The following is a 22,714-nucleotide window of genomic DNA, read 5'->3' on the forward strand; positions in this document are numbered from 1 at the left end:
TAAACTATTACAATACGGTATATGCTGAAGCATGCTAATATGACTTTTAATTTGCCAGTAACTTGGGTTAACTGCTTCCGGTGAATTGAATGCCAATGCAAAATCTGCGTGTTTAAGGTCTGTTTTCTTTAAAAATCAGCGATCTCCACTGACTGAGTGATATCCGATATAAAGTGGGGCTCAGATTGTAAAAGAAGCACTGCAGTAAATTACATTTCCCCCCGCCATGTCTTTATAATATGAGCATCTATTTTACCCTAGTATAATCAATGGAGCTTCTGTGCTAACCTGCCGATCCTGAATGTATTTTAATTACATTACAACATCAATGCTGTAAAAGGAACTGAACAAAATGAAAAAAAAAAAACTCACAATAACGGGTCACCGGAAGTTTATCAGTATGGGAACAACACTAGCTCGGCATATACCCTATTATCATGTTTTATCCATAACCCACAGAAGAAAAAATAGTGGTTTATAGTTACACAAAAAAACAACAACATGCAAATAAAAAGCCATCTGCCTTTATTTATTTTTTATTTTTTTGTGCTTACATTAGATTAGCAACACAGCAATAGCATCAGCTGCAGCAGATTGATTTTATAGCACTAGGTTAAACTTTCTGACACCTTTATGGCTATCAAATACAGTACAAAAATAAATACAGACAACACCTGAGCATTAACAATGATCTCTGATTGGCAGTCTTCAAAATTAAACCAAAAATCGACTGAAAACATTGTGCCCAGCAGTCTCATTAGATGAGGTTAATATTAAATTAAGCAAAGTGATATGGTTGTTAGACTGTTGCACATTTTTGTGTTGTCAATATGCTTGTGTTTATATAGGCCTATTGTTGTGTGCACAACAATGGTATATTTATAACCACCTCTGAGTAATTTGGGGGTTGTGAGTCACTAGCTTTGTTATTTTGGGGGTCACAGGCTGAAAAGTTTGGAAACCCCTGATTTAAAGCATTGTACATGAAGTATGATCTTTCATTCTACTGCAGTCAGTGACAATTATAGTTGTTGGTCACATTCAGTACCATTTGGGATCTGTAAAATAACAAATCTCATGTATTCGTGAGACACCTCTTTCTCATTGTAAAAAGAAAACAACCTAAAATGAAGCACAATCGTTTTTTTCTGTTTGAACATGCAATATATGAATGTCATCCACTATCATGCACGATTTCCTGCTCTTGCTCAAAAATGGTGGATTGTAAAAAGTTCTAAATGAAATAACAACATATTAACAACATTCAAAAACGATGTTTGGAACACATGCTTACTACGTCATGTATTCTGACAGGAGGGCTTGTAATATTTTATACACTGTATTAGTGACTTTACTTACAAAAATGAGTAAACACGTTGCCTTAACGTTAAAAGGCACCTATGATGAAAATCAACATTTGTAAGCTATTTGGACAGAACTGTGTGTAGGCATAGTGTGTCCAGTCACATTTGAGTGATAAAAACACAAATTCTCTTTTTTACATTTCCTGACTTTCTAAATCCCTGCAATTTTGAGGCCCACCGCAATGTAATGTAGGAGTTCTCCGCCCACCAAATTGATTGACAGCCGCATATTTCGAAAATTTTATGCTGCACAAAAACTAACAATGCATCAAAGGCAATGTTGTTACTAATCTTTAACATCCAAGACTGATAAAAGGTAAAAACAGTTCAGTCCAAAGTTTTTCTTTTTATATTAAAAATATGTCATGTGTGTTTTTTCCACCAAATTGGTGATATCATTTTTGAATCTGCCATTTAAGCATTTAAAATCCCATAATTAAAAAAAAAAAAAAAAAAAAAAAAACATTTAGGAGTTTTGATCAGATCTGAGGTTGATGAACAGATTTATGCAAAAAAAAAAAAAAAAGATCTGATGCACTTACAGGTTTTTGCATCTGTTTTTGCATCTAACCGTTCTCCCTGTGCAAATAAATAAATCTTTCATCATTTTCTCATGACCTTTGGCTTTCTTCTGGAGAACACAATAGAAAATATTCCAAAATTGTATTGTGCAAAAGTCAGAAAGTCATGCATGGTTCAAATGACATAATGTTGTATTTGTTTTCTGTTACTTTAAGACCTAATTATTCCTCACTAAAACTTGTGAGCTTTTTTTCCGAAACCTTACAATGTGCTTCATCAATTGAAAACCATTTAACAGCTGATTGATTTGGTTCTTTCTCTTTCCTCTCAGTCTCCTGTGATCCATGACTACACAGAGATGGGTGTGCTGGTGTTGAACCGCAGATTTCGGACACAGCCGGATGACAGACGATTCCTGTCCGACCCCTTCCAGACGCAAACAGAGCCTGTGGATCTCTCCACTAACAAAGCCAGAACCTCCCCGTCACTTTCAGCATCTTCATCTTTATCTTCATCTCCCTCGTCTTCTTCGTCATCAATACGATTTTGTCCACGCTCTCCCCCCTCCAGCAAGTCTCTGCCATCTTCATCCCCATCATCATTATCCATGCCTTCGTCCTCCTCCACATCCGTCATAACCCCGGTTCCTCGTTTGAAGATGTCTCCATCCTGCTCTGTCCCGGTAGTGTCATCTCTTCCATCCAGGGGACTCAGGGGACAGTCATTTTTGCACATACCCCAGCTGATGCCTCCGTGTTCCAGTCCGGTTCACATCCATCCACGCCGGGTGCCGGTGGTGGTGCAGCCCATGCCGCTGGTCTACCCTGGGGTGGGTTCGCTGGGCAGCAGCAGGCTCATGATGCCACTTTTGGAGGAAAACAGGATGCACAGAAAAGGTGAGACAGAAGTCTATATGTGACCCTGGAAATAAAAAGCAATCTTATATTATATGATTATAGCACAGTGCATTGACATAAATTAATTGATTTTATTATTATTTTTTTTTTTTGCCAAAAATCATTTGGATATTAAATAAATGTTTCATAGATATTTTGTAAATTTCCTACTGTAAATATATTAAAATTAATCTGTAATATGCATTGGTAAGTGCTTAATTTGTGCAAATGTAAAGGCAATTTTCTCAATATTTAGATCAGGCATGTCCAAACTCGGTCCTGGAGGGCCAGTGTCCTGCAAAGTTTAGTTCCAACCCCAATCAGACACACCTGGGCTAGCTAATAAAGCTCTTACTAGGCTTTCTAGAAACACCTTTGCGGGTGTGTTGAGGCAAGTTGGAGCTAAAATCTGCAGGACACCAGCCCTACAGGATCGAGTTTGGACACTCCTGATTTAGATTTTTCTCTGATTCTACAATATATTTTTAATCAGTTGTTGGGTAAGTTACCTTAAAAAAGTAATGTATTTCTGACTGCATCATTATATTGTGTTTACATTACTTTTCTGATTACAGTAATGCATACCTGCCTACATTTGCCTTTTAAAATCCATGAAACCGGTGGGGGTGGGTGAGGGCTGGGGAGTTGGTGAGGGGGGAGACTGTTGGAAATGTTGCTGAAATTCCGGGAGTTTTCCGGGAGACAGAACAAAACGGGAGATGGGTCTGAAATACAGGAGACTCCTGGGAAAAATGGGAGTGTTGGCAGGTATGCAGTGATGTCTAAAATATAACTAGTAACTAAAAACTTAATGTATGAAATCAACAAATAATACATTTTTAACTTTTATTTAATGTTTACAATGCAAATCCAATTAGATCCACTTATTAGATAAACAAGGCAAGTCTCTCATATAATATCTCTACTAAAATACAGAAAATATTACTTTACAAACTGTATTGTAAATAAATCATCTATAAACATTTTAATATTATTATTATTATATCTCAATAATATTAGTAAAATAAATTTAAAACTGAATAAATATAAATTTACACACACTAACACAAGTGAAAACATAGATTAAATGTTGGGATAAACATCTTCGGAAATCTGTGGATTTCTGCGTGCGCAGATTCAATGTGGGCCTAAATATAACTTAAATACTGAAGTAATTCTATAAATTGAATGGATAAAAAACATATAGATACATATAAATATATATGAAATACATATAAATCTCACTACAGAAACAATAGAAACAAATTTCTTCTAATTCTATATACAGTATATATTATGTGTCAAGGGCCCTTTAGTAAGCTAATCTCAATCAAGTTTACTGGGTGCTTTTTTATTTTATTTATTTATTTATTATTTATTGTTTATGTTTTTTAAAGGAGAATAACTGATTTATCTTGTTTATTAGAATTATTGTTAAATACAAAGTTTTCATACAATCTGCTTACACATTTTAAAGGGATAGTTTACATAAAAATAATAAATTATTTACTGTTTACTGACCTTCAATTGGTTACAAAAATGTATGGGTTTCATTTATTCATTTTCCTTCGGCTTAGTCTCTATTAGGTCGCCACAGCAGAATGAACCGCCAACTATTTTAGCATATGTTATTTACGCAGTGGATGCCCTTCCAGCTGCAACCCAGCACTGGGAAACACACACATTCTCGCATTCACAAACGCACTCATACACTCCAGCCAATTTAGTTAATCCAATTCACCCATGTCTTTGTACTGTGGGGGAAACCGGAGCACCCAGAGGAAACCCACGCCAACATAGGAAGAACATGCAAACTTCACACAGAAATGCCAACTCAAACCAGCAACCAGGCAACAGTGCTAACCACTCAGCCACCATGCTGCCCCACTTTATGGGTTCAGTAAACCTAAAGAAGATATTCTGAAGAAAGCTGGAAACCTGTAACCACTTATTTCCATAGTAGGAAACACAAATACTACAGAAGACAGTGGTTACCAGTTTTCTTTAGAATGTCTTCTGTTGTTCAGAACAAATATGAATACTGAAGGGTGGGTAAATGATGACAGAATGTTCAGTTTTGGGTTAACTATGCCTTTAAGAAAAACACAGAAAAGCTAAAAAAAAAAATATATCAATACAGTAGTTTATGGGTGAATCCCTATACTTACTTTTTTATACATTTCCATATGATTCACATCAACTACCTCATAAAAATCCCTTTGCCCATTGCAAAAATAAAAAAAATAATCACATTTATTGAATTATTATTATTGAATTGTACATTAAAATAAAGTGTGACTGAATTTTGATGTGATCTGTTTGATACTGTATGTTAGAATTCCCCTTGTAACCATACAAAGGCCATCCAAAATGAATTAATTCATGTGCCTCCTCAAACAAGTCGACTTGACATCATTTGTTTGACAGATCATTAAGTAATCACTGCCATAAGGTCACTTAAAAGTAACAAGGCCTCAACGACTGCAGCAAATCCCATCCTCCTGCAAAGCTCTTTCTCCCTCTTTTTTCTGTAGGTGTTTAAAAGCCTCTCTGCGAGTTTCCGTGTTGCTGGCAGGGTCAGTGACAGAACCCAGAGCTGGCTGTGTGTTAGACAGCCTCAGCTCTTATGAAGTGCAGCTCCATTGTGCTCGCCTCTTTCTATTCCTCAAAACAGGCAGTCTCTACATCCCCGCAGGAAGTACATGCTACGGCAGAAATTCTGCTCAGCTAAAAGAGGGCACCTGGGTTTATTAGGGACAAAAGCATTCAGCGGAAACACAATAGCAACTGCGATAAGAGGCATATTTGGAGGGACACAAAACCGGAGGGATATATAAAAGACGATTGAATATAAAAAATGATTTGAGTGATGTTCTAAATTTAACTTCGGTTTGATTATGAGGTATTTCATCAGTCATTCATGTCTCCAACATACAAACTCGTCCTCAAAACCCTTTTTTATGTCAAGGAAAGCTTGCCTTTGGGCAACATATCTGTTTTTAATGGGCTAGGAAGGCTTTCTATTCATTCTTTTTTTTCTTGTTTTCCTCTGGGGGGAGGCACAGATAGAGGTTGGAGAATGTCCAATGTCATATAACTCTGTCTTATGTCCTGTATTAGTGTCTCGGATCTCTCTCTGCTATAGACCGACCAATCAGAGAAGAGCATTTATCAGTATCAGAAGAACACTGTGTGTGCAAACAAGCAGGTTGACACATAATTAGGCCTGTGCCGTTCACACTTTGATGATCCAATTTTGGTTCATTAAAACGGTTGAAGATTGGCGCACGGAGAGCAGCCCCCTGTCTTGAGGGTCCGTGCCCTTACGCTCTGCAGTCTCTCATGAAGTATCCATGGCAACAAGATGGGACATGGAATGACACGAATACAACGGAGACCTTTGAAATTGCTATTATGACCAAACAAAGCAAAACAACCCAATACAAACATGCCCGGCTCTCTTATTACTGGAACAGACTGAACTGTATTCTGGTATTTGAGCTGTGGTGGAGTTCATCCAAAAATACTGAAAATTCTGCCATCACTTATCATGTTTGTGTGCTTCCGAATGGCAAGTGTGGGGCATTAGTTCTTGAGTTTGTCATAACTGAATGTTGAAATGTAAAATCTACATAGTTTATACAGCGAATGGTTTATTTCTTAATATTTACTTGTTTTATATTTGGAATTAAATAAACATTAAAGGAATAGTAAAATAGTTAATTTCCAGAATGAATGGGCACCACTGACTTCCATTTACCAATTTTTTACCCCCTCTATGGAAGCCAACATTGACCACCAATGTTTCATATACCAACATTTTTTAAAATATCTTCTTTTGTGTTCAACTGAAGAAAATAACTCATACACATTTGGAACAAGTAAACTTTTATTTATTCTGTTTGAAATAAGTATGAAGGTTTCAGAAATGTTATGCAAAAATGAAGTCAAAAGAGTTTAATGAAAATAGATTTATTCCAATGGGGTAAATATGTATAATAATAATATTAATCATGTTAATTGAATACACTATGAGAGTGTGTTATTTCCTTTTATTTCTAATTATTTCTTATTGTTTGAATCAAAATTACTTGTTTAAGTTTAAGTATTCCATTGAACTTTAACTTTGTTTATAATAATTATTTCAGTCAGTTTCAGTGATTAGTATTTTGTATTTTATATATAATTATTGATGGATGGATAGATGGATGGATAGCAGATATACACCAAAACATAAATCTAAGATGGCAAATAAATAAATAAATTATTAAATTTCTAAATAAATAAATTAGGTAATCTTAGATTAATATTTTGGTGTATATATGTTGTTTTAATTAAAAAAAAACTATAAATCTGAATAAAATCTGTTTATTTTTCAGTTACAACACTGAAGTCGTTTAAATCAAAACAATATATCATCACCTTAGAATTATAAGGTTCTATTTGACATTTTTGTCAAAATTGAGTTATTGACATATTCTTATTAAATGACAACTTATTTACATTATCAGATGTTTTTTTTTAGGCGTTTACATCTTAAGACTTTTAATTTAAAAAACAAATATTACACACATACTGTTTGCTATGTAATGCAAAAGCTTTGAAGCTCAATATGTCAAAATAATTTAGAACGCATATAGAACCTTATAAATCCAAGGTGACAATATGTATATTTATTTTTGTATATTTTGTTTTCACGCACAAAAAAAATTTGTTCTTTCACTAAATGGAAATAATGAATATGAATCCTTGTATATGCATTATTTAAAAAAAAAAAAAAAAACTTTGAAAGAAGTTGAGTAAATAAATTGGTAAACTAACTATTTTAAGATATTCCTTGCTGTCTACCAAGCTATTATTAGAACGATAATCATAGTGCCATTAGTTTACAATTATACATTTGTCAGTGCTATGGCAAGGCAAGGCACATTAAGGGACCCTTTTCAAAAGCCTATTATGACACGTCATCAGCATCTTAAATCCTTGAAGGTGTTTAATATTTCGAATATTCTAAGAAAAAAAAAAGTGATATAAATTTATAAATGTACAATTTAATCTTTGCTTCAAATAAAACAAAAACAATTACAACTTGTGCGAGGTGTTTCTAATGCAGCATCTATGGGACAAGACAGTAAATTTGACGTTATTCTCTCCTCTGGCTGCCGTCATCAGTCTCACACAATTTCTTTTTCTTTTTCTGAAAGTCTTGATAGCATCATCGTGGAGTTTTTTTTTTTAATGTTATTTCAGCAAATACGATCGTAAGAAAAAATATTTGTTGTATTCTCCTATTCACTGCGCTGTAAGTTTTCCCAACTATGACGACTTCCACTACTGAGAAACCCAGAAATGTAAAAAGTGTCTATTTATATAGTACATTTCATACACAATGGTAATTAAAAGTGCTTTGCATAAACAAGAAACATAAAAATTATTAAAATATAATAAATAAAAAATGTTTAAAACAGATTTAAATGTGTTAAATCACATTTTAATTAAAACTAAAGAGCCAGTACAACTGATTCATTTCCCAGTAAACAGCAGAACCTAGGATCACAACTTTCTTGACAAATATCATTCAATTAAATATGCAAACGATTCACAAGCTGTGAATCAAATACAGAAAACTGACGCTGGGATGTATTTTAACAATATGTTGGTCATACAGTGCGCACATATTGTAAATCAACTCCCCCTACCTTTTGTTTTTATTCAGTGATGCACCGAATGGCAGATGGACTGTCACCGCGACGATCTCTGAGTGACAGCGAGGATGACGACTTGCCCAACGTGACCTTGGAGAGTGTGAATGAAACAGGATCCACCGCCTTGACCATTGCCCGCGCTGTCCAAGAGTAAAGACACTTTCATCATTCATCTGCAATATTTATAATCCATTTACAACTAACCTATGTCTATCTATTAATGTGATCAATGATTTTTTATAGCCCTGCCTGCAATAACATGATCCTGTGGAATTTTAAAAGATGTAAGATTTAAGATACAATAATAACCTTTATTTTTATATAGCGCCTTTAAAAGTAGCATCTCAAGGCACTTTACAGACATTTACAATGTGCAGCAGTAAAAAACACATACAAGGATGTATGCAAAGAAAAATATAATAATAAAAAATAATTAAAAACACATGAAATAAAAATAATAGCAATAGATCTAAAATCAAATAAAAGTTACCCTAAATATGTAAGTTTTAAGAGATAAGAGATTTAAAAATACTCAGGGATTCTGCTTTGCGAATATCAGAGGGTGAAGAGTTCCACAATTTAGATGCCAATGAAGAGAATGCCCATAGTTTCCCATAGATTTTAGCCACGTATAAATGTGACCAGTTTGCTTGAGTGACCTGATAGGCGGATCTTTTTACAACAGAGAACTACAAAAATATAGTGTTAAGGGATAGTTTACTCACACTCAATGGGTTCTAAACTTTAATAAATGTCTATGGATGTCAGTTTTTCTTTTTTTTTCTTTTTTTTTCTTTATGTTTAATAGAAGAAAGAAACTCAATTGTATTTGGAAAAAGTGATGAGTAAATGATTTTAATAGATTTTGGAGTAAAATGTCCCTTTAAGTCCATAGTAAATACATATACAGTAGTCAGCATTTAAAGTACAATTGAAAAAAAGCAGAATTGGCCTATATCAAGAATTGGTGTTGTTTAATAGTTTAAGGAAAACTTTGATAAAAGGTTTTGATCCTTTTTAAATGTTGACTGCTTTTATCCCATGTGACATAAATAAGGGTTAATATGAGTCTATAAATATGCTTGGTCAAATATGGACAAAATCAGCTGTTGGATTTAGAATTTTGATGTAAAATAATTTGGGTTTGTCAATATTTGACCCAAATTTAAGTTGAAACAATTCTGCAAAATTAGAGTGTAGGTAATAGTACACAAGGTAAAATATCTTAAAACAAAGGTTTTTGTGACCCCCTTTACACATTCTACGGTTAGTTGTTTAAAACCTAGCAAAGCAACATACATTTTCTTATTTATAAGAAAAGTCACCTCATTATGGCTGCAAATTGGCAAGCAGTAGGTAATGCTGTCTAATTGTGTCTGGAAAAGACACAGGTATTCATTAGAGAAAGGAGTGTGAGCGAGTGACTTGATCTGTTGGTTCTTTATTCAATAAGAACTCAGTGATACATGTAGTAGTTGTTTATGCTGCTTATTTGCAGTGAATATAAAATTTGACACAAAACTTTTAATAAAAAAGACTCAATTCATATTATTATTATTATTATTACACTGTAAAACCTGATAAGTTAACTCAAACTGTTTGAGCAAACCGATTGCGACAAACCATTCAAGTTATGAAACCAAATGATTTGAGTACTGTAAAGTTTATATATATATATATATATATATATATATATATATATATATATATATAGAGAGAGAGAGAGAGAGAGAGAGAGAGAGAGAGAGAGAGAGAGAGAGAGAGAGAGAGAGAGAGAGAGAGAGTTATGTACAGATTATTCATGTTTATAGGATCAAATATTTAGAATATTAAACATTTCAGTTATTGACATAAACAAAGTTCAGTTATCAGTTATAGGATTTCAGTTAATAGAGTGAATTCAAACAAAATGAACTGTTACAACTATAAACAACTATAGCTACTCAAATATTTTGATATTGCTTGTAGCATTAAAGTTAAATTACAACACAAAAAAACAGAATTAATTCATTCATAACTTAATTAGTTTGAGTTATGCTTAATATAATCAGTTTATGAGTTACTCTTTTTTATTAAGTCAAAGTAACTCTTTTTTATTATAAGTTATAAAACTAACTTATTTTGTTTAGTGATTTTTACTGTTAGGTTTTACAGTGTATTATTATTATTATTATTATTATGATTATTATTAATTCATTAATTCATTTTCTTGTCGGCTTAGTCCCTTTATTAATCCAGGGTCGGCACAGCGGAATGAACCGCCAACTTATCCAGCAAGTTTTTACACAGCGAATGCCCTTCCAGCCGCATCCCATCTCTGGGAAACATCCACACACACACACACACACACACACACATACACTACGGACAATTTAGCCTACCTAAATTACCTGTACCGCATGTCTTTCGACTGTGGGGGAAACCGGAGCACCCACAGACAGACTCCACACAGAAACGCCAACTGAGCCGAGGCTCGAACCAGCGACCCAGCGACCTTCTTGCTGTGAGGCGACAGCACTACCTACTGCGCCACTGCTTTGCTATTATTATTATCATGATTATTATTGTCATTATTATTATCAGATTTTTTCAGAGCTTTTTGAAAAAATTATTGACTTAAATAATAATTTAATCACCATTTACTCACCCTCATATTGTTCCCAAACTTTTTTGAGTTTCTTTTTTTTTTATATTTGAAGACAACAGTAGATATGTTAAAGAATCTTGGTACAAATTATGGCAACCACTGACTTCTGTGATTAAAAAACTATTCAAACTGTTATGTTCAACAGAGGTCCTTAACTTTCAGTCTAGGGGTTTCATTGATCCTTCCACATTTTTTAGGTTTGCAAGTTTTAACACAAATTTGCAATTTAAAAAGTAATTAACACTTACGAATAGATTTAAAGATTTGCATAAACATTTATAGTACATCCTAATATAGACATGTTTACATTCTTGCATTTGGCAAATGCCTATTCAAAGAGATTTACAGCGTATTCAGGAAAAGCATTTTGCCAGTACGTGCGTTTCCTGAAAAGCCAAACGCACGACCTTGTTAAACTAGTTGATGTTCAGGAAGTGCTCTCGGTCTCCATGGGAGTGTGTGCTTCAGGTTGAATGTGTTGTGGACACAGGTGCAGGACTCATGCAGGTTTATGTATCCTCTGACCTGTGATCAGCTAGCGAATAATGAATGGACTTTATTCTTACCTTTGTTATTGTATTCAGCTGATAAAACTGATCATCAGACAGCGATGCTGGACTGCACGTCCCCACCATTGGAAAGCCCCTCTGGTTTTCTCCATTGGGAAACATACAAACAAAAGACGGAACATAAATGACTGTGCTGAGTTTAGTCTGATGGCAGCTGCAGTTTCCCTCTCTGCCTCTTTCTTGTTGACAACAGTCTAGTCTAGCATTGATTCATACCTTAAAACACAATATAAATGGTGTTCCTCTGACCTCGGACGAAAAAATTCCAAGCTGCACATGATGGAATGTGGAAAATAGTGATGTGTTTTTAAAAATGTAGATATTGTTAAAGGAAGGAGAAGATATCTAGGATGTTTTCTTTCTTTTTTTTCCTCTTTGGGCCCCCAAAAGACATTGAGCCAAAAGCTACAGGTGCCCATGAATGACCCCCCCCCTTCTGACTGCACATGAACATGTACGTACACACACATATTTACCCCCCTCATTCCTGCTACCCAAAAGAAACAGGAAGTGTCTCTGTGGGGGGTGAAAATACCTGCCACTCAGAAAAGAATTCCTCTGCAAAGTAGGCCTTCCTTTATCCAATTTAAGATAACATTTTATAAAGCCAGATTTCAGTGAGGTCTTAAGGATCATTTTACCTCAATCAACCCCTGGTGCTCTTTTCAAATCTTTAATGAGAAATAATGTCAACGTAGCTTTGTAAAATAGGCTATAATTTCTGCACCATTAGCGCCACCACGTGGAACAGATTTGACAAACTCTTGCTCAATCTGCTGCATGTTGGTTTTATAAGTATCTAAACTCTATTGGTTAAGCCATTGTTTCTATTCTGTATTGTGTTGGGGGGTCGTTATCACTATAAAGTGCCTTAAAGACATCAAAATCTTCATTAAAAAGTTTGAGATTTTCAATTTTAACCCCATAGTTGTTGTAATAATTAGGCCTAAGGCTTTAAGAAATTAATGTTGGTCAAGCTCCTGCGCTTTTTACAAATAATCAACAATTGTGTCAACCATATCATAGACAAATTTAAAGTAGTATAAATATATTCTCATTGCAGTCTGATTATAAAAAAGTATATTTTCAGAAAGGTAATGTGTCCCTTTACAGACCCAACTTTTTAGATCAGTGGTCACCAAACTTGTTCCTGGAAGGTTGGTGTCCTGCAGATTTTAGCTCCAACCCTAATCAAACACACCTGAACAAATCAAGGTCTTGCTAGTTATACTTGAAACATCCAGGCAGGTGTGTTGAGGCAAGTTAAACCCTGCAGGGACACTGGTCCTAAACTGGTGAAATTGGTGACCCTTGTTTTAGATTATGGAAAAAGCCTATTTATAACAATGAAATAATGGAAAAACATGTATTTCCCCATAAAATTTGCAATCGTTGCACATTCTTTTCAAAATATCTATAATAGTTTGTCAAGCTTTCAAACAATATGAACTGGCCCGTATTGGTTAAGAAATCACACAAGATGTTTTGGTGAGGTTAAAAGTAATTTGTTTATTTTCATAAAAGTTGAACATGATGGTGAAAAACAAGATGACAGAGTGGACATTGGCTTTATTTAGCGAACTAAATATGGAGGAACATTTGAAAAACAACAGGTACAAGAAATATTAAAGGGTTAATTTAAAAGGGTTGTAAAAGTTTTCAAGAATTCAACTTCTGTTTTCACCAACTACTTTAAACCACTGAGCCACTATGCCTGCTCTTCTGTTATCAATTAGTTTTTATCAATATGATAATTAATGGGAAAATAAAGAATTTTTTTTTTGGGGGGGGGGGGGGGGGGTCAGAATAATGTAAATAATTAGATTACAGATGTTCACATAAATGTACAAATGCTTAGGACTGTAAGTTTTTATTTTAAACAGTCAATGAGTTCCATTATACAGACCTTAAAAGGACATCCTCCTGAATATACTGGTGTAGTCTGTGTGTGTGTGTGTGTGTGTGTGTGTGTGTGTGTGTGTGTGTGCGTGCGTGTGTGTATAAGTGTTGTAACATAAAAACATTAGCTAATTAACAATAAATTATTAATAAAATAAATAAATAAAGTGTCAATAAGAATGCATATGTCCACCCTGTCAAGGAGAATTTGTGACAGGGTGGACAATGACAGGGAGGACATTTTTGGCTAAAGATAGCATTTATTTAACACAGGTTGTACCTGCAGCTGGCAAAGTGTAATATACAAAAACATATTTCAAAACACTTATAATTCTACCTGCATCTGTGTAAAGGTTTTAGGTATAGATATTTATATTTGTCTTGCACCCATCATCATGGAGCATTCCACAGTCAAGTCAGGTAAAGATTCAGTTTTAAAAACAATTTTTTATTTTAAATGTATTTTTGTTGTTGTTGTGAATTTATTTTAAGAAAACAAATAATTTCAAATGTGAGATTTCATTCAGATAAAACATGAAAAAGGAGATTCAGTAATATACAAAAAACCCTGCAAAATATATAAATAAATAAAACAATTATAAAACAACAAAGGGTGCATGGGCTCCCAAATCACTAAATCCACCCCTACATATATGTCTATAGTTACTTGGGTATCTAGTTATTTTCAAAATATCTTCTTTTGTGTTTGATAGAAGAAAGTCAAATATGTTTTAAGTGTGGGTTAATGATGACAGCGTTTTAATTTTTGGGTGAACTATCCCTTTACACTCTCAAACTTTTCAGGGAAATCCAACTAAGAATTGCTATAACTGATAATTATTAGCTGGAAAAGAAGAAATAATTAAACATTGAAAACAAAAGAAGCTATTTTCTTGTGTAGACCTTTGTATGATGACTTTTATAGGCAGTTCTTTGATTCTATGAATTGTATACACTCTCAGAAATAAAGGTACGTGAGCTGTCACTGGGGTAGTACCTTTTTAACAGGTACACATTTGTACCTAAAGGGTCCATATTGGTACCTCAATAGTGTATATTAGTACCTAAAATTTTAAGAGGAACACTTTTGTTCTTTTTAGATACTAATATGTACCCTTGAGGTATTATTACGGACCTTTTAAGTACAAATTTGTACCTTTCGAAAAGACATCACCCCAGTGACAGCTCGCGTACCTTTATTTCTGAGAATGTAATAGCTTCATTTTGTGGCTATATAAAGTAGTATACGTTTAGTGTGATTAGTGTAATAGCTCCACCTTGTGGCTATATGAAGTAGTATACGTTCAGTGTGATTTAGTTCACACACCTTTTCATACAGTAGGATAAGAAAAATTATATTTGAGGGAAACGTTATTTTATTTGATAAAAGAATATTTTAAAATTATTTGAATAGTATTTCTGAATGAAATACTATTGTTATAGCAAGATGTTTACACATTAACATTGTTCCATTTTTATTTAATAAAAATAGGGTATTCATTCATATTCATATCAGTTTACAGTATACTGTTTTGATGCTGGTTTTTAAATTGTTATCTGTAAGACCAAAGCTTTCGATTCAGGCTTGTAGGCCTGTGTTTAATTATTGGGATCAAAGCATATGTGCACAACATGCTTTTTCATAATTTTTGAAAGTTTGTTGATATGTTGATAGATAGCTTATAGTTTCTTAGTTGATAGTTTAGAGGCCTTATGAATGTATGTATTCATAAGCAATAAGCTTTATATGGTCTAGTTGCTTTTAATAATGGAAATCATGTGCTCTAATTGCAGTTCCCTGTTGCCGTTCAGTATTGAGAGTCTGCGGAGGCCCAGGCCTTCAGAATCACCAGACTCAAAGAGGAGACGCATTCACAGGTGTGAGTTTGAGGGCTGCAATAAGGTTTACACCAAAAGCTCTCACCTTAAAGCCCACAGACGCACACACACAGGTAAGCCAGAGTACAATTACTTCATTATATACATTCTAATCCTTCTAATCATTCTAAGGGAAGCCATTTAGTCAGTAATACATATCAATTTCCATGTTACTTTTTAGATACTTTGTAAATAAGTCAGATAAATGAGTACTAGTTGCCTATATAATATACAAGACCTAAAGAATAAGCACTAGTAGCTACTGTAGCTAATGTATAAGTTCTTGTGGGTGATTTTATAATTGCAGGTATATTTGGCATTTAAAAAATTAAGGAAAAACTCTTTATAAACAACAATTATGTCCATTATATTATTAAAAGCATATTCAGTTTAATAAGTTGGTGCTAGCCAAACACCCTTCTTTACTTTTAGGGAAAACAGATTTCTTCATAGTATTGTTAGTCAACTTTGTTACAGACAAATCGGATAATTTCTAGAAATAAAAATAAATCATTGCAAGATTTTTTTTTTCTATTAGAAAAACAGTCCTTACCTTTCAACACTTTCAAGCAAGATGACATTTCACCTGTGGATACACAAAAAGAGAGAAACACAAGTTCTCTTTAACTCACACATACATGACTGTCAATTCACATACTGTAACAGAATTGTTTACTACTTATATATATATATATACTAAGTATATATATATATACTTGACAGAAGTATTGTCGTCGATCCCAGTTGTAAGAGCAACAAATAATAACATGATCAATCTAGTTTATCATTTGGAAATTGATCAACTAGATTGACAGATGATTTATCAATTTTTCTGATACACTGTAAAAAGTGCAACACTCACAAAGTTGGTTCTATCTACTTTAAATAATTGCAATCTAGTTAATTTTATTTGTTTTATACCAAAAAAATAAAATTTGCTTCCTCTTTACTTAAAATATATCAGTTTTTATATAACTGTATATTTTGAATAAAACTAATGCAATTTATTTGAGTAGATTTTTTTACGTGGTTATTGTGTAGAATAAATGTTATAAAAGTGAGTTGACACAGACAATTTATTAGAGCAGCTGTCGATGTGGGCAGGTGTTCATAAAACGTGATTTTAATAGTTTGGCGTGACTCCTTTTTCATTGCCCGGGATTTAGCAGGCAGACGCAGCTTCTGCAATGGTCGACATTAACTGCTCCCAGCAGCGGATCTGATTAACACGGTAAGTTGCAAATGTAGCCGAATGATAATTGTAAAGTCATGCAAAACTGCTGTCTTCGCTAGGCAGGAGAGGTTTTAGCTTTGTAAATTGTACTGTAGCCTTAGGTATGTTAACAGTTAGACTGCTCTCACATGGAAAGCTAAGTTGGCTAACGCTAACCAACGCTAGTTTATGCTAACGATTAAAAGTGATATTATTGAGAAAAATAGTGAAAGTAGTTTTAAAACAAATAGTAGGTATAACTAACGTTACAGAACCGATTAACAAGGTCACTGGTGGGCGGTCGGGCTGTGGGGGTTCAGTTTGTTAGCGCTAACTTAGCTAAAGTTAGCTCACCTAAGTTATAGCAGCACATTGAGGATGGATATTAAATGCAGAAACATATGCAACAGTTAAGTAGTTTGTGTTTAACGTAAGAGAAAGTACAACTTAAAGTTTGTGTTTTAGAGATTTATTCCATAAGTTTTTTTTAATGCTGCATAGTGAATAAATTACAGATTTACAATTTATTTTAACTTAAATTACATTTACTGATGTTTACAGAACCATTTAAACTGTATGCACCTCATTCTAAAATGCATGTTCTTGGTCTTTAGATACCAAAGTGATTTTGTTACCTGTGGATCTTCAAACTTCACATCCAGGTAAGAAAAACATTAGATACAATTACAGCTATAATTGTTTGCAGGTAAGTAAAACATTGGTAAAATTGCAAACAATAGTGGGCTCCATAGAATTAACCATAGAATTTTTTTATGTGTGCAACAGTAAAAACAGTAAAAAAAAAAATATCCTAATGCAGTTTCTTATTATCTGTCAGTCTTTCAATAAAGCTAACTGATAACACTAAATCACTGAACTGTCATTTGCCAGTCACATTAAATTTATAGAAAAAGTCAATTAAATGTAGCTTTAGCAAAAAATTAATGTAAACCTTAATGTAATGTGTAAAATGGCAATGTATTTATTTATTTATTTAATAGAATTTGTATTATGACGTGCAAAGTTTGGTGCAAAATGAAGATGACGATTTAATTATAGAATTTGTATTCTATAATTTTCATATAGCCATTTTCAAACAGTTTTAATATCTAAATTGCATGCACATTCTTATGCTTTATAAGTTGCCAAACTTACTAAAGGTAACTTACTAAGGTAATTTTTAACTGATAAACTAAGGTGTTTCATCCATGCATCATTCTCACTGCACTTTTGTAACTTCACTTGTAGTTATTTCCTATTCAGTATTTAGCTATTTAATGTTGTTTGGTATCAACCACCTAAACTCCTTTTTCTTTTTGTCTCTACCAATAGAGTTGTGAGGAATCAGAGGTGCATGCAGCTGCCCACAAGAAAAATTTGCCATCAGCCCAACACAGTTTGGATTATCATAGGACTGTCAGAGGTTTGCCAAACCTGTCAAATGCATGATGGCTCCTGTTTGGACTTATCGATGTCCTCGACTTCAAGTATCCATCAAAACTGTATACATTTGAGATATATCAGAGACTCTTTGTGGGGCTGGACATTATGCATCCTAAATCTTCATCAAAATATGCAAATCTCCTCACTGAGTTGCCTTAGATGATTTCTCAATAGGATCTGGTATTATTAATGTTTTTATTTATGTATTGTGTATGTGTAGCCACATTAATGGCCTATTTTGTAGTCACTATTAAAAGGAACATTGATTGATATTGAATACATGTTATGGTCTTTAATCCATCTTCCCATTCTTATTTAATTGTTATTGACAGGAAAGTCTGTTTATCTGTTTTTCCTAGTGTATATTGTGCTTACAATATAGAAACGAAGATTTATTTTCTAAGGTTACAGCCAGAAGTTAATTGAATTAATTTTAAATCAAATATGCATGGTTAATTTTATTTAGATAATTAAGTTCATAATACTTAATTAAAATAAGTACAGTCAACATATAGCAATGTATAAGTAAGTTAAGTTTAACAAAAAAAGTAAGTTTATCTGATTTGAGTAATTTTAGAAATATTAGTTGGCTCAACTTAATTTTATTGCATTTGTTTTAAGCAATGTTTTAGTGTTTAAAATACTTAAAAAAGGCTGGAAGTTGAATCAACCTAAAACGTCCGATGCAACCACTTGCCTCACTTTTTATAAGTTAGATCTAGGTAACATTTTTTACAGTGTAAGTCATCTGTTGAACTGCATCCCAATCCTCACAAATACTGCAGAAGACCTGTATTGGAACCCACGTGGACCCAAGATTCTCACAGAAATCAGTCAAGTTTGGTAAAGGAAAAATTATAGTTTGGGGTTACATTCAGTATGGGGGCGTGCGAGAGAACTGCAGAGTGGATGGCAACATCAACAGCCTGAGGTATCGAGACATTTGTGCTGCCCATTACTTTATAAACCACAGGAGAGGGCAAATTCCTTAGCAGGAAAACGCTCCATCTCATACTTCAGCCTCCACATCAAAGTTTCTGAAAGCAAAGAAAGTCCAGGTGGTCCGGGATTGGCCAGCCCAGTCACCAGACATGAACATTATTAAGCATGTCTGGGGTAAGATCAAGGAGGCATTGAAGATGAATCCAAAAAATGTTGTTAAAGGAGTTCTGCAGGAATGCTTTTTTTATTTTTTTGCCATTCCAGATGACTTTGTTAATAAGTTATTTGAGTCATTGCAGAGGTTCTGTTAATGTATATTTCTGTTAAGTGACAAGACTTTTGTCTAAGCAAAGTCAGACCTTACTGTCCTAATTAAATGATTAAAAATCAAAGCATGATCATATTTTATTTTGCTAAAATAAGCATAATCTAGAGCCTTACATAAGCCACCAAATAATCAACTAGAAGTCAAATTATTTGTTGTTCCTAAAACTTGGATAGGCGACAAGACTTTTGTCAGGCAGTGTATACATATATACAGTTTCCAAAAATAACTGTGTAATTTTTTTATTATTTAAAATATCTTATCAGCTAGAAAAAGTGATGTAATTGCCACTAATGGGTGTTTTTTTACATAGTTGTGTGAGATAATTCCACCAATTTAAAGGCAAGGTATGGTAGGGTAACAATTTATTTGCAGACTCATTTTTGTTGAATAAAACTTTGATAAAAAAAATAATGTTGTAAAATTAGGAAAACTAGTTGAAACTTATAAATACAAAAAAGTAAAAAATTACCAAAATAAAAGTAAAACGAAATATTTTGATTTCACAATGATAGGCCTACATTATAGAAAAATGACACTAGTTTAGACATAAGAAATCATGATTTTTGCCAATATAAGACACTTTTTTAAAGAAAATATTGTTGTTATGGCATTTAACATCTTGCTATCTATATTAACAAGTGACAAATTTCTATAAATAATTAAACATGTAAACATTTTTTTAAGCTGAAAGAAAATTACGGCTTTTTGGACACCAAATGTACATGCAATTACAGAAACACCCTTGTACTTAATGGAAAATACTGTTAATAGCATGAAAATAGAAATTAAACGATGTATGGGCTTGTCATAAATGGTCGCGCAACACGTCTCTTTTATTGACATGTCACTGGTTTTCTCCATCTCGCAGGTGAAAAGCCATATAAGTGCACGTGGGATAACTGCACATGGAAGTTCGCTCGCTCTGACGAACTGACGCGACATTACCGCAAACACACCGGCGTCAAACCGTTCAAATGCAGCGACTGTGACCGCAGTTTCTCCCGCTCGGACCACCTTGCCCTCCACCGCCGCAGACACGCTCCACAAACATGCCTAGTGTGAAAAAACACACTCAACGGACAAAACAAGCAGAAAGAGCGGGTCTCTTTCTGCCAGTGCCGCATGCAGAAGCTCTGGAAATATTCCCCGCACAACAATAATGAGGAGAAAGGTATGGTCAGTTCATGGAATTGGATAGATATGTATCAGCATTTATTTGCCTTTCCCTCATACGGTTTATTGTTCTGCACTTTTAGGTGAGGTTTATTCGTGAAGGTGGGAGCCTTGAGTCTTTAATAATGAACTATTAAAAGCCATGTGCTGTTAAATGTGTTTTATATAGGCCTACAGGTTTCCTTCAGGTTTACTCATGGACGCCTAATGGAGTTGAAGGTTTTTCTTTTAACACCCTGCTGAAAAATCCAGCTTAAACCATCCTAGGCTGGTTGGCTGCTTTTAGCTGGTCGACCAGGCTGGTTTTAGAGGGGTTTTGGCCATTTCCAGGCTTGTTTCCAGCCAGGTCTTAGCTGGTCAGGCTGGGAGATGACCAGCTAAAACCAGCTTGACCAGCCTAGTCAAGCTGGGAGTCCAGTCAAAAACAGCTATATCCAGCTTAAACCAGGCTGGTAAAGCTGGTTTTAGCTGGATTTGGCTGGTCATTTCCCAGGAAACCAGCCTGGAAAGGGCCAAAACCCCTCTAAAACCAGGCTGGTCAACCAGCCAACCAGCCTAGGCTGGTTTAAGCTGGATTTGTCAGCAGGGCAACTCTCAAAACTATTTAGAAATCATGTTGTACTTATTTTTCTCGTTTAAAAAGCATCACAGAGGAGCCTGAATATTTTCTGTGCAAGCTTTGGTTATGCGTTTGGCAAGTAAAAGTCACTTTGAAAAACAAAAAACAAACAAAATATAGTTTGCAGGGTAATAAAGGCATGGCTGTAAGTGTGTAGAATTTAGTACATAGGCCTACAACATTATCAAAACCCACACAAAAAGACAATAAAACAAACATCACAGTATTTACTGCAAGTTCACAGCTTTGCATGGGCTCCTCCAGTTATCACTTTCTTATGAATTTTGAAATTGTTTTTGTTTCTTTATGTATAACTGAATGTGAGGAGACCGACGTAACATTTTAAACTTTCCCTGCATCATTTGTGCACAAAACTAGTGTAGCAGATGTCTGTATATTTTATAGTCTCTACCATGTGGTATATCATTTTGTTTGTTTGTATTGTTTGTATTGTATGTCATATATTTGTTCTGTATTCCAAGTTTGCACCCCGCTGTCCATTAATATGTGATGCCAAAATCTATAGTATTTTACAGGGAACCCTGATGACTAAAAATCATGAGTGTAAATGATCGTCAAATGGGCAGTCCTTTTATTATTATTATTATTATTTTCTTTTACAATGATGTATCTGTAAATGATGTTATGGTAAACATTTCAGTTTTATATGGATTTAACTGTGAATTTATACATAAATACAGTATATGTTAGAAAAAAAGGCATGAATAAAAGCACCGATTTGTATGTTCAGAAAAGACTCTTGTGTGAATTTAAACATGATTTATGACATGTTAAGATGTTAGATCACACTCTTCACTCCAGATTAATAAGATCTTGCCCCGGATGCCAGATCCTGTCAGATAATGTCTGTTTCTTTGGGTATCCAGACAACAAGCCAGCGAGCAGACTCGCCAATGCCCAAACCTTTTATTCAACAGTCTCTTAAATATAAGAGTTGACTTAGAAGCAGAAGCAGATGACGGTCGGTCATGAGGATAAAGGAAGAGCAGAGTTTATTGAATAATCTTAGTTGCATATGATTTAATGCTTAGACTTGGATGGATGGATGTCACAACTGTCCCCAATTACAGAATTCATTTAAGAGCTTGCCATAATAACAATGTACACTTTTAATTTTATCACCGTTTCACTATGTTATTTAATTTGAAAAAAAAAAAAAAAAGTAATTTTTGAAAACAATTAATTCATTTTAAAGTTCAAAGAAGTATTTTAGTAAAGTTTCAGTGTAGATTTTCAGTGAAAAAAATATTTTTGTTCAGTTTTTTTTAAGCCTGGCAATTGGTTGTTGCTTGTTCCTTTAGTGTAATTATATGTCCAACTTAACACATTTAACAATTTAACCAATTTACATTTAATCTGTTTACCAACAACTAAAACTAAAATCCAACCTGATGTTTTAGAATTTTTCTTATTATTACATTTTAATGAATGTTGCAATCGTCCCCCTGCTCGGAGTCAGTTGCAAAGTTTGACTTTGTCTGTTGAGGTTTCTGCA

The 22,714-nt window shown here is 34.0% G+C and overlaps 1 protein-coding gene and 2 long non-coding RNA genes across 6 annotated transcripts in view; 2 read left to right on the top strand and 1 right to left on the bottom strand.

The window, feature by feature from the left end:
• The window catches only part of klf12a (Kruppel like factor 12a), a 55,288-nt gene extending 33,340 nt beyond the window's left edge, over positions 1-21,948 (top strand). For 2 of the 4 annotated variants that reach the window (XM_073949202.1, XM_073949203.1), the window contains 4 exons: positions 2,218-2,782; positions 8,499-8,637; positions 15,397-15,554; positions 20,275-21,948. In XM_073949202.1, the coding sequence (XP_073805303.1) occupies positions 2,218-2,782; positions 8,499-8,637; positions 15,397-15,554; positions 20,275-20,468 (1,056 nt within the window). In that variant the 3' untranslated portion in view covers positions 20,469-21,948. 4 annotated transcript variants of the gene reach the window in all.
• Positions 15,121-22,714, bottom strand: part of LOC141386116 (uncharacterized) — a 207,664-nt gene continuing 200,070 nt past the window's right edge. The window contains exon 4 of the long non-coding RNA XR_012407155.1: positions 15,121-16,033. This is a non-coding gene — a long non-coding RNA (uncharacterized lncRNA). The remainder of the gene's footprint in view (positions 16,034-22,714) is intronic.
• On the top strand, positions 16,614-18,413 carry LOC137490023 (uncharacterized). The gene is made up of 3 exons (XR_011009369.2): positions 16,614-16,711; positions 17,308-17,355; positions 18,026-18,413. It is a non-coding gene; the product is annotated as an uncharacterized lncRNA (long non-coding RNA).

This window comes from Danio rerio, chromosome 1 (assembly GCF_049306965.1).
Source record: "Danio rerio strain Tuebingen ecotype United States chromosome 1, GRCz12tu, whole genome shotgun sequence".
In the NCBI taxonomy this organism is placed as follows: domain Eukaryota; kingdom Metazoa; phylum Chordata; class Actinopteri; order Cypriniformes; family Danionidae; genus Danio; species Danio rerio.